Genomic DNA, 17,978 nt, shown 5'->3' with positions numbered 1-17,978 from the left:
TATCATGCCCTTTGCAGGGCGCAAAAAGAAGCCACTTTTTGCAGCTCCTTTTTGTGCCCTTGAAAGGCCAGATCAGCCCACAGTGTGCAGTTGCCCTGGTCCCAATCCAGTACAGCTGGAGGTCTGCACAGCCTTTAAGTCATTGATATAAATGTTGAAGAGTAATGGTCTTGGGGCAGAATCTTGAGGTATTCCATTAGACATCTCCTTCCAGCCATTGGTGATGATTTTTTATCACAGTTTCTGATTGCTCCTATCTATACCACACTTAATCAGTTTGCAAATAAAAATATTATAGGGGACCATATAAAATGCTTTTCAAAAATCCAGATGAATGACATTCACAGCATTACCACCATCTGTTAAATAGTATAAAATTAGCTTGGCAGGATTTGTTCTTGACAAAGCCATGCTGACTCATCCTGATCACTGCATTGTCATCAAGATACTTGGTGACAGACTCCTTTAGAATCTGTTCTAATATTTTCCTTGGTATTGACTACAGGCTGACTAGTCTTTAGTTTCCTGGATCTTCTTTTTTCTTTCTTTTTTTTTAAAAAAGGGGCAATGCCGGCCCTTCTCCAGTCATCTGCCACGTCACCTGTTCTTCAAAATTTCTCAAAAAGAATGGCAAGGGGTTCTGCAAGTATGTCTGCAAGTTCCTTCAATATTCTGGGAAGCAGTTCATGTGGCTCTGCCTTTAGGTCAGCTAGGTGATTCCTGACTAAGGCACAGTATAGACCACTGAGAAACGGCAGCTTGCAAGCGTCCATTTTAACTCTGGAGGGATGCCGCAGCCACTAGACCGTATGACATCCCTCCAGATTTAAAAGAACCCAGTTTTTCCAGGTTCTTCTCCCGGTGCCCTGGCTATGTCACTAGTGTGCCAATGACACACTTGTGACGTAACCATGGTGCCACGATGTGCTGCATCTGTTACCTAAAGATGGCAGCCCCCATGTGGACGGGAGGCTGCCATTAGTACACTGCCGTGCTTTACTAGGGCTAGGGACTGTGTGGTTGGTGTGCGGTCCCTAACCCTAAAATCAGCACTAGCACGCCACATTTGGGCTGTCTGTTTCGGCTCTTACTCCCTATCAATCTTGATTTGCAATCCAGATCCCTTACCAAGATCTCTGCTGCTGCAAGGATGCACGCAGTCCTCTTTTGGGGGGAAATGGAAACAAAAAATATATTTAGCAATTCTCCCGTTTCATTGTGATCTGTTAGCTTTTTGTCATCTTTAATGAACAGCGGCCCCACTATCTCCTTGGCCATTATCTTGCCTCTAATGTATCTGGAAAAGAAAAACCCACTCTTTTTGTTGCTCCATCTTTACCTAGTCAGTCTCCGCTTATTCTGAGCTTTCATTTTCTTTATCCTATTCCTGTAAACCTGGACTACATATCTGTACTCTTCCTCGGTGATTTGTCCTTCCATTCTTTATACGTACTCTTTTTTTTCTTTTCACTTCCTCCTTCACACTTCCTCCTTCGAACAGCTGGAGTCTGGTAAGTGTATTCAAATATAAAGCTTAGCATATAAATGTTCCCATTTTTAACTCCTATAGGGTCACTTTACTGTATGACTGGAGGTGGAGTTTTAAGACTTTACGGTATGACTAGAGGTGGAGTTTTAAGACTTTTTATCCATTTTCCTCTGCACAGAATATATCCCTTGCTGCTATTTCCAATGTGTTTATTTTATAGCTTTTGACCCAATGTGCAACATGTAAACTGAGATTAATTTTTTTCACAGAATAAAATGTTTTTAAAATGGCAGGTTTTGCCCTAAAAGCAAATAATCTTGGGCAAAGGAAAGGAAATATTTAGAGCATGCACAACACAGGAATATTAAACAGTATTTTCCATACTAATATTACTGAAATAGAACTTGAGAGCAAAACTATTTTTCAGCCGACACAAAAGTGCTAATCAAGCAACTCTGACATAGACAAAAAGCCATTTCCTAACAGTTGACCACTAATATATCAGCAGGATGCATTCACTGTTCTTCATCTAATGTGCAATACATTTTTGCCAGCAGGGAAAAGAAAGAAAAAATCTTGACGCAATAGAAGGAGTTGACCATTTATAACATTAAAATATGTTTAATTATGCAAATGCTGATCCAGTTCTATTTGCCCCCTCGCTCCTTTCCTTTCACTGGCTGGCAAAGACCATTTATTCAGTCAGGTCTTTGGCTTATAATTTAGGTAGCAGAAAAGGTTTTTAATGAGCTTTGGTTTTATCATTTTTATTGTGTCTTATTTATGTTTTATATTATTTTAATATTATGTTTTTAACTGACTAATGCTTAATTATTTCTTTTTAATTTTTGTATAAATACTTCTTAACTGTACCCAGTTTTTTAAATGCATGTAAGCCTCCTTCGATCCAGTGGCATCCCTAGGGTTGGTGTCACCCAGTGCAGTAGCTCATGGTGTCCCCCCCCCCCCAATTGACCTCCTCCCATTCCACACCATACAAAATCCTTAGTAATGCTTTTTTGCACTAATGATACTCATAAATTGCAATTCCTAAATACCACTGAATGTAATGCTAATAGTTGTTACAGAAACAACTAGCAAAATTAAAATTATACCCTCAAATTACCATATCATGCACACAACCTAATGTAAGTGAAGATTTGATTAAAATGTGATGTTTTAAATAAAATTTAGAAAGAATTTTAAATTATTTATTCAATTTTTTAAAAAAATACAAAATTTACAATTTTGAAATTTGAAATTTTAACTTAAAAAAATTCTGGGGCCTCTCCTTTCTCCTCCCACTGAGCTTCACCCTAATCCCACCATCTCTTAAATCATTTTAAATGGAAGCAGATGAATGCCACAACCCATTTCTACCAAAATGTAGGTGTTTGAGGACCAGTGGCGTCAACCCCCCTTAAGGTGTCAACTGGTATGCTCCACATGCCCCTAATGATGCCACTGTTTGGATCCTGTACAAGAAGAAATGCAGGATATAAATTAAATTAATTAGTGGTGATAGTAACTGAGCATTAATGTCACCACTTGCATCTCTCTGGATCTTCTCCTGCTCCTATCAAGATTTATTAATTCATTCAATTTATACACTGCCTTTCTTCTGCCATGGGACCGAAGGCAGCTTACAATAATTTAAAGCAGAAATTATCTCAAATGTTATATTACAAAAGTCTTTTAAAAACAATTAAACAACAGTACTATCAAGAGCAGATTGTTCAAAACAGTTTTTAAAACATTTCAAATATAATTTAAAACATACCATTCAATCCCCATATCCATGAATTCCATATCCACGGTGTCACTTGTGCACATCTTAAAATATATATATTCACTCTAGGCATTTCTAGGTCCTCCATTAAGATTCTGTGGTAAACTCCTGGCCTAAGGCATACCATGGAACCATCCTGAAAGAGCTAGAAATGCCTAGAAAAAATATTCTCTCTAGGCATTTTTAGGTGCTCCAGTGTGATTCTGTTTTATGCTTGACTCAAAATTCCTTTGTCCCATTGAAAATAATAGGATTCCCTATTATCCACAGTTTCAGGTATTCTCAGGGGCTCTAGGAACATAACTCCCATGGATGCGAGAGTTGTACTGTGCAAGATAAAAACAGCACAACAAAATGTAGGTATATTTCTAAATTATTAGAATTTAATAGGGACCAGAAGCCTTTTGAGAATGCCTGGAGTCATTTATGTGTTCCATACAACATCTGAGAAACAGTGGCAACTGGTGGGTCCCATGGCAGTAGAGCAGGGAATCCACTCCTTGAATACCTTTAAAGAAACAGTCTACGCTGCTGAAACTCCTTTTGGTAAGATGGCCCAGCACCCCGGATAACTCCTTTAAAGTTTGCACCCAAATTCACCACATTTCTTACATGGAACCATCAACAATAAAAGGTTAGTGTTAAATAAATGATAAGTAGGAAGAGGAAGGACTATTTTCAGTTGAATAACTCTTAACTGACTCATCATATTACTCATCAATCAAGACACTGGTTGTATTTAAATAAATCCTCCTGTTGCTGAAACCTCAGTGTAGATGCTGTTGACAAAGGTGTGAAATCAGATTACTTACAGCTGGATAAATAAAAACAACCACTAATTGTTAAAAGAAGCAGTTAGCTCTAGTATGATTTTTATTTATACTGTGTTTTAGTTGCTTTCTCTAGGAACCTCCTGAGTAATGTTAGCAAGCTGAAGTGTGTCTATTTTTCTTATATTGGGTGTGTTGTTTTGTTGTTAACATTTAAGAGTCAGGAAAGTACCTAAAAGAGCAAAGAAGAAAATTAATTAAATATTCATTCTATGTTAGGTATGCTATCACCAAAAAAATGGCCTGAAACAAAGAAGATGTGGCATTAACTCTGAATTCCCCCATTCATAGTCTCCTGAAGGTTTCCTCTGATGGAACTCAGAGGGGTAATATAGCAATGTAAGAAATCAAATGGTAATCAGACCAAAGAGGCCATTTGCCCAACATCTTAACAAGAATTATTGTTTGGATCGAAAGTGTATCTGGACCATATGTAAGGTATTGCCATTCTTCTTGAGCTGAATATAAATGCAGTATTTCAATAAACAAACATATTCTGGGAAGGTAGTCCTTCCATTCAGATGTTTCACATACTTGATTGACAGTGATTTCAATCAGATTCCATGTTGAATATGTTCACCACAAACAATACATCAAAGCACAACATACATATATATTTTAAAAATATATTAAAGTTCCTTGCTTTATATGACAACAACTAAGCAAATTTTCTATTTCTTTTTACACAGTTACTTTGGTTCTGTCTTAAAATATCTCTGAATCCATCTTTACAATTTTGTTTCTCTTGGATGCCTTCAAATTATTTCAAAGTTATGGCAACCCTAAAACAACCTTATCATGGGATTTTCTTGGCAGAATTTGTTAGGAGGGGTTTGCCATTGCTTTCCTCTGAGGCTAAGAGAGTGTGACTTGCCAAGGTCACCTAGTAGGTTTCCTTGGCTGAATGGGGATTCAAAACCTGGTTGCCAGAGTCCTAGTCAATTAGTTTACATTTTTGTAAAATCTGTTTTGGCAGAATTCACTTTGATGCACTTTTTGTTAGGGCCACAAGGTGTCAGAATTCTCTATACTTGCATTGCTTTGAAACTAAATTACTGTATCTTTCCTATAAATACAAGTTGAGTGAGTCTCCCTTAACAGAAATGCCTGGAAGCAGAAGTGTATTTGCATTTTTATTAATTAATTTATTTATTTAGGACATTTGAATACCTGAATTTGCAAGCCGCCTTGAGTTCTGTACCAGGAGGAAAATGGAATATAAATAAATAAAATAAAAAATAATAGTTACATAATGAGATATCTTATGGGACCCAACTCTATGTTTTATATATACTGTACATACATAGCCTGAAGGTAATTTTATACAATATTTGTAATAATTTTGTGCATGAAACAAAGTACACTGTACACTGAACCATCAGAGAGTATAGTTGTCACTATCGCAGCCATCCATGAAAAAAGTGTTGTTGTTTTTTAATATTTCGGAATTCCAAATAAGTGAGACTCAACTTGTATTACATTTTTGTTTTTGTTTTTTCCATGGTTACTGATGACATTCCCTCTTGTATACATGAAAACTGTGAGCATCCACCTAATTATTCTCACATTCTGGATGGTCACATTTCCAGTTAATTGATAGGGATTTTACAAAACGGAGGTGCACGATTCCACCCAAGCTGCAGATTTTCACTATGCTCATTTGATTAGCCCATAGTATGAGGAATTATTTCTATCTGTGTGATTTTCAGATATCTCTTTTCTTTCTAGAGTAAATGTCAGAGAAAATGGCCATTATTAAGTACTCTATACAGAATGTCTCAGACCAGGGTAAAACCAGCAGACAATGATAAGTGGGAATGAAACTGCACATGCAAAGGCAGTGATGGATAGGAACAAGCTATGCACCAGAGAGATGTCCTGGCTCCTTGAGTAGTTTCTAAAAGTTAATCGCATAGAATTGGGATCATGCAAGTGGACTGGTAAATAGCGGCTCCTTTCTCACCAAAACAACCACTTCTACTGCTGTAGATGTGGCCCCAGCAGAACAGCATGAGATGTGATGCAAAGGGAACTTCCCAAAATCAGGTAGGGACACCTATGGGCAGTGACCTTATGTCCATACAAGAAAGATTCTAAATCCAACCTATATAATGTATAACTTGACTGTCTTCACTATTACAGACCTATTGGGTTTCATATTAGGGCAATGAGGTGAGGTTTTTCAGTGCAGCAAGCAAGTTTATCTGGTGTTTTGTTTAATATCTGTTGCTTATAATGCCTTAAAATATTATTAATAAATATTTATCTATAAGAAGAAGAGGGGGAGGGGAAGAAATGGGTCAAATAAGCATATGTATAGAATCTTTAAATTTTAACCCCACCTCATCCCTGTGAACAAAGGCACAAACTCAGAATTAGCTGCATTTGCTCTGCAGTTCATAAACAATCCAAATTCATTCAGTCTTCTCTGTGTGTGTCTGTGTGTGTCTCACTCATTTGTTCTTAATCCCAGAAGGATGCAGTATATATATGTGTGTGTGTGTGTGTGTGTGTGTGTGTGTGTATTAGAGTGATTAGAAAAAAGAAGTTAATAGAACCTTAAATGTTCCAGCTTCTGCCTTCCTCAGCTGCCTAAAATAAAAATGAGCCTGTAGTCAAGAGGGAAGTTTTGAACACTCCTTCATTGACATTCTTAAGCACAAAGTGTATAGTCTTAAACTGATTACAGATTATTATTATTTTTTCCTTTTCTCTAAAATGCTTGAATCAGATAACTACCGAATTGTGGTTCCTGAAATGTACACACGGGTCTGTGATTATTTTATCCACATATTGCAGATGGCATCTTGTAGGTTTTCTTTCAAAAACATAACGTTAAATTTATATATAATAAATATATTTATTATATTAATATTGCCATCAAGTAATGTTTTGTTCATTGTAGTAAGCCTTGCCAGTGATTGTGTTCCTAAAAGTGGCTGACTTCTTGAGACATATATAAGGTAACTGAATGCTGGGAGTCACAAAGGTGCAATCCAGGATTGCCGACTGGTATTTTTCAGCAATCTCTGTAGAATTGACAGCTAGTGAAAAGCTGTAGTGGGAGGCTTTCTAATGACTCTAGCAAGATGTACAGAATTTGCTAACAACAGATAGTTTTCCCTAATTGCCATATGACAGGAGAAGCTAAATGGAAATCTACCACAAACAGAATGCATTATTGGCTGTTACTTGACTCACTGTGGAAAAAAATTTCTCTCAAAATTATGGTTTTGATGTTGTCATCAATGATGTGAGAAAGTTATCCCTTTTGAATCAGCTGTCACTGAAGTATGTTGGTCCTTTTACAGTAAATTATTTGGGGTTGCATATGCATTTGATTCTTAGAGCTAAGTTATAGATAATATTTCTTTTGACACGCCTGAGCTGATAGGATTTCCAGTATGGGAAACCATGAACATGAGTGAATTTATTGTGAAAATCAGTTACAATTTTGTGATTCTCAGTGGTGAGGAGGACATCAAGGAAAGAAGAATATGGATATTCAGTTGTGTGGTTAGATGTAAAACTGATTGTTGGGTGGACTGAGTTGATATATAATATAAACTTTTTTGAGCATTCCTTTCCCTTAGTCCAAACCATAACAATGTCCAAAAATTATGGCCACTATATGAGAAGTTTGTTACTTGCCTGTTTAGTTTAAGGAAGTTATTTTCTAGTTTGCCCATGAACAAGTTTGCATACGAGGAACTTCTCTACAGTTGTATGTAGTGATCTCCACTGAATGTGAAATCATTTCACGTGAGGACTAACTTTACTAAAGTAGTAATAGCTTCTCTTGCAGGATCATAGAACTCCTGATGTTCAGTAAAGCTTGATTCACCTCTGTGTGTGTGCTTGTGTGTGTGTGTGTTTTCTCTCTATCTAGGAGGCATGTTGCGAAATAGCCCTCTTATCTGGTACAAAAGCTTTAGAAAGTAGATGATAGAGACCAAAGCAACAGCTAAAAGGATTATCTAGGTATTGATTCACCCTCTTGACTGACTGAGCTAATTAAGGATTGTAGGACCATCCAGCTGCCTTCCAAATGCTGACATACAGGGAGCTCACGCCTTGTTTTTTGATGACTCGTGCTTTCGATACTTGCAAATTACAGACATATTTCATTAATTTGACAAGGGGCCCACTCATTCATTGGTTCTTCCTATCTCATAGGCTCATGTAACACCACTTGCCCACATAAATGGTCTAAAAGCTTGACTACGGTGTTTATCAGACAAGCTCTTAAAGAGGTACTATTCCAGTGTGACTCCTCTAGCTGCCTCCTGTTGCATGCTGGGATTGGCAGTTTTAAGGAGGGGTATTTAGAATTCTCAGGCAGAGAAGTTCAGCTCCTTAAAACTGCCAATCCCAGCATGCAACAGGAGGCTGCTAGAGGAGTCACACTGGAATAGTACCTCTTTAAGAGCATAGTGTGATAAACATCGTACAAGACCCCTCCTTGAATTACTGGAACTTCTCTGTGTAATTTGCAAGTATGGATAGAGCAGGCTTGTGTTATTTCTTCTTCCTACTTGGACTGCTCACTCTCTTGCACTAATGCAAGAAGTCCAAAGTGAGACTCTGAAGCAGTCCAAAGCATGTGCTGCTTGGGCCCTTTTTTCCCCTTCTCTCTGCATTCACTCTGTGGTATTTATGTGCCCAGTCCATTGTCCTTCTGAGTTCGTGGGCAATGCTCCTTAAATCTGTGTTCGGTCAGTTTGTGGCACTTCTGAGATTGCAGGCAATAGTTTCTTACAATAGTACAGAATTTGTGTTTATAATACACTACAGTATTCATAATGGTAACTAAGGACAGTGATAAAGCTTAAAAAGCATGAAAAGCTAGAACTAATCACACTTAGTGAGGAACACATGTCCATGAGTTAAAGGCAATACAGACCATCACTTTGTGCTGGCCTGACTGCAGAGTAGGCTGAAGAAGGGCTGAGCTCCAAGCCTTTCTTCCTCTGCCAGGGAACCATCTTGGCGCATGCCTGTATACATGGGGTGCACCATGATGACATCCCTCGTGTGCAGCGCCCAAACAGCACTGTGCACAAGGGGCATCATAATGTCACACTGTGGTGGATATGACACCCCTTCTACGGCACAAAAAGAAGCCCCTTTTGGGGGCTTCTTTTTGCTCCGTCTGCAGGCTGCAGCGTGTGGTTGCCGCAGTCTGCTTCCAGGACAGAAAGGTTGCTGCGGCCTGCTTACAGGGCCCCTTTCTACCAATCTGGACAGCCCCTTGGACTGCAAGTTATGTATGCCTCACTCAACGGTTAGTACAACAGTTAAGAATAAACCCAAGGTGTTAGAAAAATTGTCTGACGTTGAGAGCAGAACATTAAAGGTAAACTTTCATTCATTTTATTTTTAAAAGTAAAAGGTGGTATTTAGTTTTTTATACTTTCAAAAGTGATATATAATGTGTTATTTATGGTTTTTGGAAGCCAAAATACATTTGCAAGCTAAAACAAACCCATGAGTTCCACTTTTCAACTGATTCCACTTTCTGGCAGTGCTGCGGTCTCTAACCCAACAAATAAGTGAGAGCTTTCTGTATTCACAGAGAGTTTTAACAAATACTTCCATGGTGGATTCCAGGAATAATTAGGATATTTTACCACTCAAAACTGCATTTATCATATAAATTTGTGGTGGTGATTTTTGTAGAATAAGTATTTTAGGTTTGTACTTTTGAACAGCATATGCACAAACTTTGCAATGTTAGGCCTTTTTTCAGAACTACATAGCACACTATCAGTTTGTTGTCTCACCACAAATGCATGCACACATAGCTCAGATTATACGTTTTCCAGGAGGTAAAGTGGGGACACAGTGTTTAGAAACAGTAAACCTATGCTCAGGGTCCTATGCTCAGGGTCTTTGGACCCTATGCTTGAGGATTCCTGGAGTGTAAAAAAATGTTTCTAAGACTGGAATATATATCACAGTGCAACATAACATTTCAGGGAGGCATACAGTAAAATTAATTTAAACTATTCAAAATACAAAACAGTAAAAGCTCACTTAAGTCTTCAGTTTTGCTGTTTAGGAAGTGACTGTTCAACTGTTGTTAAAGGCAGAAGTTTTTATTTTGAGGAAGATATACATTCTACTTGCTGAAAGGTGATATGTTTTTGTTTACATTTAGCAGAATTGGTCTTTAGGCCAGCAGTCACATTTTCAAAAATATAGCCAAGAGGCAGGGAGAAGATAATTTGGCATAAAACAGATTCAAGAAGGAGCTTTCCATCATTCATTCATATTATATTCTGCCTTTCTCTCTATTTAATGCAGCTCATAATATAATTTTTTTTAAATGAACAATGAAAGGCAAAATAACTTATGATATTGAAAACAATTAAATGGATTATCATATCAGCACAACATTCAAATTACAAACACTTTTAAAACTTATCCAGGAAAGGAAATAAAATGTTCAGCATGTCAATAGTGCTACATATTGTAGAACTTTATTATTGTGACTTTTCAACTTTACTATGGTCCAAAACACACTGCAGAAATAATTCAGTTAAAGAGCGCTTTTATTGCCCTCAGTCAATGCTAGGGAATTCTGGGAACTATAGCTCTGTGAGACATTTAGCCTTCTCTGTCAGATTGCTCTGGTGCCACAATAAACTACATATCCCTGAATTCCATAGCACTGAGCAAGGGGAGTTAAAGCGGTCTCAAACTGCATCATTTCTACAGTGTGCTTTGGACCTATGCTATACATCATGATCACATAATATGGTGGCTACATAGAATAATCAGTTGTCACATCAGGTAGTTAAGATCTTAATTATTGCTGTTGTTGTTGTGTGCCTTATTTCTAACAATGGCGATCCTACGGTGAACCTGAGAGCCGGTGTAATGTAATGAATTGAAGGCTGGACCATGATTCTGGAGACTAGTTTTGGATCCCCACTCAGCCATAGAAACCCACTGGATGGTTTCCCATTTTCTCAGCCTCAAAGGAAGGCAATGTCAAACCTGCTCTGAATAAATGCTGCCAAAGAAAACACCATGAAAGGTTCACCTTAAGGTTGCCATAAGTCAGAAGCAACCTGAGAGCACACAGCAACAAGAAAGTGAACCTATCATAGGTTTTTCTTGGCAATATCTTAAGTTTTATTCCCACGCGAGTTCCAAATCTCGGGCATATTCAAGATCCATAGGCTTGAATGGGGTGCGTACTCCATGGGCGTGTGTCCCATTGAGGTTAATGGCGGTCGCCCCTCTGTGGATTTTCAAGTCCATGGATCTCAAGTCTGTGGACATGGAGGAGCGACTGTACAATGAACTATTTAATTAAATCAATTTTAAAAACAAAGTAACAGGTGAGAGAAACTGTTAATTTTTCAAACACTGCTAATAAGTAACTGGAATAAATAGCTAAAATGCTTTTTAAAAAGTAACAGTGGCAGGGTACAGACCACCCAAAAAGGATGGTCTGCCCGCGCCTTGTTTTGCTGCACGAGGAAGCGCCAAAATGGCGGCGCCCATGTGTACAGGGTGCCGCCATTTTGACACCCTCGTCACGTGCTAGGGGTGAGGCGCCCTCAGCCAACCCCTAGCATGTGATGAGGGCGCACTATAGGCCGGTCTGGAGAGGGCCTTTGATACTTTGTGTGGTCCCAAGTTAATAAATTTATTTTGATCAACCGATCAAACATCAAGTAAAACATAATAAAACACAAATAAACATCAGTCAACAACACATCATAATAAATCATCAAATTATAAAGGTAAATAATATTAATTAAAAATTCAATTAAAATTCTATTAAAAAGAAAAATAAATTTAACAATATAAAATCATTATTAAATCATTATAGGAATATAAAATTATTATAAAAATTTTAAACAAACTAAAAGACATTTGACATTTTAAGATACCATCTTACACCGACAGACCATTGCCGCTGCACAAAAACTGGCTACCACTGTTGTTATTGATGGGCTCTGGTCCGCTAGCAGATAGGATACATAAAACTCATCAGTCTTCCAAGGAAACAATTAAGAATTGGATAAATAAAAATTTGACATTAACCATAATAAAAAGAACAATACAATAATACATGACCTATAGTCTCCACTGTGCCAGTTCCACAAGTTATTGGTCACAAGTTATTCGAGGTTTGGTATGATAGCAACAAGACTACTTGCTGTGAGTTAAAGTGGTATAATTCAACCCACTGAAGACACAGCTAACAAAAAGTAACATCAATAATAGGAAGAATGAGGTTTATTTGTTTGTATATGTAATGTTCCACATGAGTTTGCTGAATTTGACACATGATGAGGCATCCCCTAATTATGATGTACACTGTGTGAAACTGCGTTTCTGTCTTGTGTTACAATATAATTATGAGCTTAGTATTAAATATAGATGGGTTTTTAGCATCTAAAGTGCCATATTTTCCTAACTGAGATAAGAATCTGAATGTGAAGCAGAAAGAACTGGAAAATAGGCCGCAGGGGTGTAGTTTTGCTGAAATATTAGAAGTGTAGGATAGCTGGAGCCACTGGGTTTCACTCTGACATTTTTTGGCAGACCTAGCAGGATTCTGGCTTGGACTAGAGCATCTAGACTAGATTTTGCAATCTATTCCACTTTTATGCAGACAGCAAAGATGTGTGTGTGTGTGCGTCTGTGTGTACGTACAGGATGCCAGCTGACTAATGGTGACCCCCATGAACTGCACAGGGTTTTCGTAGACATGGAATACTCTGCCTGAGAATTCTAAATACCCCTCCTTAAAACTGCCAATCCCAGCATGCAACAGGAGGCAGCTAGAGGAGTCACACTGGAATAGTACCTCTTTAAGAGCTCGTCTGATAAACACCAGAGGTGGTTCTGCCAGTTGCTTCCTCTGAAATATGTCCTACATCACCTAGTATTTATTGATGGTTTCCCATACAGGTACAAACTGGGGCTGACTCTGCTTAGCTTCCATTATTAAACAGGATCTGGTGCCTTTAGAGTAAATGCAAAAATGTAGTGGATTTGATGGAGAATTTGTGGAGAGGCTAAAAACCCATCCACAAAGTGTCTGACAACCAAAACAACTGTTAAATTTTGTAGTCCCACAATTGCATCTAGAAAACTTCCAATTTTAATTTTTAATTTTTGATTTGAAACCTGGCAACATTTGATGCCAAGCAAAAACTGCCACATTTGGAGACATCTACCACAGTTTATGGTTTGTGTCTGCTTCCCTCAATTTTTCTTTTTTAAATGTCTATGAATCTCTCCTTCCTGGTTGAGCATTTTACCTTGAAACTCAGAACTGCAACTTGGATGACAACAACAGCAAAAATATAACAGATTTGAGAGGTTTAGCACAATTCCCTGATGGGTGATTACTGAATATTCATATTACTGAGGATGTGTAGACAATCTCTTGTATTATATCTATATTCTCTATATACCTGCACACATGCCAAAAATTAAAGCTTAAATCCAGTTGGTAGTCCCAGTGTGAGAAAACCTATTGATTACATGGGAGTTTGGTAGGTCAGCACTCAGATAACTCAATTGCTCTACTTCAGTTGGGACTAACAATTGCATTTAGGCCTATGCCACAATAAAGCTTCATCGTTAAGATTTCGATAAAGACCCAACAGCACGTTAACATGGTTATCAAATTAGATTATTATTTAAAGAAATCATTGGAGTCCAAGATAAAATAATTTGAAAAACTTATTTCATGGAATGTTTTCCATTCTCCAAGTATGTGATGTGCTAGCCCCACATTAGTTGGGAAACCTTCACACCCAAACACACACACACACACACAGAGAGAGAGAGAGAGAGAGAGAGAGAGAGAGACCATCAGAGGCTTTAGGAGAAGCTAGAATAGGTGAATTCAAGTTGGAAAAGAGGATGGGAGATATTCCTCCAGTGCATATTTGTAAGCTAATTTAGTCGACTTAACTGCCATGGTACCATCCTATGGAATCCTGGAGTCTGTAGTTTATGAGACCAGAGCTCTCTGACACAGATGCTAAATATCTTACTAAACTACAAATCTAAGAATTTGATAGCATAGAACAATGGCAGTTAAAGCAGTGTCAAACTGCATTAATTCTGCAGTGTAGATGGAGCCCTTGCCTCTTTTCCCTTTCAACAAATCCTCAAAGATCATAAAGTTGCTCTGGAAATAACATCAACAGTCTGTAGAAGCCCTGAAAAGGAACTTCACGTCATCATCTTCCTTTCTATCATTATTCATTAACCATTGTTTTTCATACACTGCATTCCTGGGAAGATTTTGCAATGTACAATATGGGCCATTTGCCTTCCACAGTTATCACCAGGTATGAGCAATAAAGAGTTAATAAGTAACTTGAACTTAATCATTCTGTGCTATATTATAAACCAAAAGTGATGGGAAAAGAATATGACTGTGTAACTCCACACATAGTAAGCAGACCGTGTTGTAGGAGAAGTGAAACTCTGTTTCAGTTAACTCTTCACTTGGTTTAGCCATTTGTATCAGGAACATCTTTTGTTTTTTCCTCTCTCTTTCAGAATTTATCAGAATATGAGAAAAACCGATTCAGTATAATGGACCAGCCGTAAGTCCTCCTCTCTTGCCTTGCTTCATAAATTTGGCAAATCTTGTGGTACTGGTAGTCTCATTTCATACTGATTATTTTAAACGTAAAAAAATATTTGAGTAGCCATGTTGGCCATGCAGCAAAGTACAACAAAATCCAAAATCCACAAAAAAAGGTATTACTCTTTTGTGTATTTTGTTGTTTTAAACATAAAATTATGTGGGACCAGGAGCCTACACCTAAATTTCCATTTCTGTTCTAATGTGGCTTGTTTTTGTACCACAACAAATCCAGACAGGCCATTTTAAAATCCAAGTGGCAGCTTACGATTTTGGAGTGTTTTCAGTATAGAACAATTTAGTTACGGTGCAAGCACAAGAAGAGTATTTTATGTGTCTGTTGCATATAGATTCTTTTTGTGGCATGTTCATGTACTGGGCTATCCTGGCTGGCCATTTCATAGCATGTGTAAAAGGCAAGCAACAAAGATACACATGTATTGTATATGATCACAGAATGATCTTCAGATAGGCTATTCATTACTGCCAAGAAAACCACCAAAAAACCCTTTGCTTTCTATGAAGGAAAAGCATAACTTATAGAGTGCTTCCAAGGTCAGGATCCAAAGTGTCATTCTACTAGTGCTATTTTGTCAATAGAACTGGAAAGGGGCATTCCACCTTTCTCCTGAAGCCCTTGTTCTCTACACAAACTCCATGGGACTTTTACTTTCTCTTCTTTTAGCAGGTCTATTTTGCCTGAGTATTCCAGGGTGCCCCTGGGGTATTCTGGCCCCAAATCCACCCTCTGACCCTCCAGAGCAGATAGTGAGGTGTCAGATGGGTTGCAGTCACCTCCTTTGAATCCAGATTCCATTTAACAGAACTATTTGCACCAGCAAAATGATGCCATTTCATTCCTCCTTATTCCTGTAAGAAAAGCCATCAAATTAGGCAAAAACTAGCAGTGACAAAGCTTGGAAACATTACTCAATTGTACTACAGCTCCTAGAAGCTCCCAGATAATAATCATGGTGATGACTAGTCACCATGGCTAGTAGTCATGGTGATGGTGGTTTAGGATCTGCAGTCACACAGTAACTGCTCTGACTAACCATAATGAGAATCACTTGAGTAGGACCCAGACCTAGGCCTGTGGACCTACACTGGTGGGAATTGACTCCCCACCCTCATGGCAGCCTCTCCAGCTCCCTCAAAATACCAAGCAAAGGGCTAGGGATTCTTCTGAATGTGATCTATTGTGCAAGAGAAAGTCTGGAATCCATGGATCCAGGTCCTTCTATGAATCCATGGAAAGAAAATCTTGCATTGAATCTATTATATTTGGCATCAGTGCACTGTGTATTATGTGTATAGATAGGTAAAGTGTAAGTAAAGACAGGTTTGATATAATGTTCTTTAAAATATATATGTCTTTCTGAATACTATGTAGGGCTGAAATGAATAAATTAAAATTTCCTCTGTGCACGTTTTCATCTAAAGGGCCAGATTTTATATGAAACCTATTTTGGAAGCTGTCAGAGAGTAAGAAATAAAAAGAAGCACTGTTGTTTTCCCTCTAAAGCAAAGGAACAATATGATTTAGTGAGAAAAAGAAGAGAAAAAACTGTAGATTAAACAAACATGATGGAACACTGGTCACCTGTATTAGTGCAGGCATTTCTGTATTATTACAGACATCTAAAATCTCACCAACAATCTTGTGTGTTTTTTCACCCATGTGGCATTTATTCTGATAAGGCTGCCTCAGTGATCAAATTTTAATTATTAACCAAGAATATTAGAAAATTGTGGGAGGGTTTTCTTGTAGAAATTAAATCTACCAAGGCTATATGTATTCTCAGGGTGGATTGGATACAGATATCCAATCCAGCATTGTCACCATTAATTCTCATGTTCTGGCAGCCAGCTTCAGGATCATTTTGAGACTGAGGACTTTATCACACAATAGCTGAAAATGGAATCAGAGCAAAATCAGTATTGGATAATAACTTTATTGGGACCACTAAAATGTCTCAGAGAGGCAAAAAGAGCAAGAGCAAGAGAACTGTTGAACAATGGGAAAGGATTACTGAAAGAGTGAAGAATTTTTCTTTATTGGAGTTTTCTGAGCCAAGTCTGAAGAGCCCAGTGTCAGTGATGCTCTGGCTATGAATTTCATTCCCTGGAAGGGGGTTGTTGTAAGTGGTTCTTGAAGTCCCTTCAAACTCTACAATTCCACAACTGTATAAGATTCCTAGAGTTCCATTGCAATCTAGCATCATACCAAGAAACAGGATACATGTGAGGTTGTGGGTGATGTGGTGGACTTATGCAACTATGAGGTGGCAGACTGACTGAGTTCCTATTTATTCTGTCATCTGCATATGGGCTGCTATTTATTGCAGTAGAAAGGGGTTAACTGCAGTCTTGGTTTTGGCAGCAGAGTCATTGGCCAGTGTCAGGTTCTGCCCTGCATTATTTTTTTACTCTCCAATTGTATATGTATTGGACAAAATAGCAAAGTTACACTAGGAAACCTTCCTGCAAATGTTGCCAATCATGATTGGCACTTCAATCAATATTGTGTCGCATGATATTATGTAATGGAAACATATAAAGTGCATAGATTTACTATTGAAGAATGGAATGTCTGGATTTATGCTGCCATGTGGGAGCAAAAGATTGCATCCACCCCACACTGTGGCCCTGACCTAAACCATATCCCACAGATGCTTTTTAAAAAGAAAAAGAAAACATGGGACATTCAGATAATGCAGATGTGAGGAATGTAGACTCCCCCCAGCACCAACCCATAAGGCCAGTGATCAGGAATGTTGGGAGCTGGAGTCTAACAATACACCATTTCCATTGTTTACAGCAGTGACGTATCCCTGTAACATCTAGTTTGGATCCCACCGTACAGTTGCAAAGGACTGATTTTCCCCTATCAGGTGGCTAGAAAGGGATCTGTCAATTTTTCTCATTCTTTGTGACAAGGCTCTGAAACTCCAGGGAAAACACACTTTTATTATTCCTGCACTGACACTTTTCAGATGGCAAGTGGAATCCTCAGGGCAGCCTTCATGTCACCTCAGAGAGGCAGTCCAGAAATCTGTGACCATGCTGTTCTTCTGTAGTGCTCTAGCTGAGTACAGTCCAGAAATAGAGCTGCCTGTCTGAATTATAACAGTTGGGACTTCATATTTATTACACTGGTGGATTGCACATGTCCTTGAATTGCTCAAAAACATGTACATACATAAAATAGCAGCATTATCACTTTCATTAAAAGGA

At 38.1% G+C, this 17,978-nt stretch overlaps 1 protein-coding gene across 1 annotated transcript in view; it reads left to right on the top strand.

Moving 5' to 3' along the window:
- The window catches only part of BLNK (B cell linker), a 161,026-nt gene that overhangs the window by 49,277 nt on the left and 93,771 nt on the right, over positions 1 to 17,978 (top strand). Inside the window, 1 exon segment of the mRNA XM_042460459.1 lies at positions 14,654 to 14,700. Coding sequence (XP_042316393.1) covers positions 14,654 to 14,700 — 47 coding nt within the window.

This window comes from Sceloporus undulatus, chromosome 3 (genome assembly GCF_019175285.1).
Source record: "Sceloporus undulatus isolate JIND9_A2432 ecotype Alabama chromosome 3, SceUnd_v1.1, whole genome shotgun sequence".
NCBI lineage: Eukaryota > Metazoa > Chordata > Lepidosauria > Squamata > Phrynosomatidae > Sceloporus > Sceloporus undulatus.
This window is presented reverse-complemented; position numbering and strand designations above follow the sequence as displayed.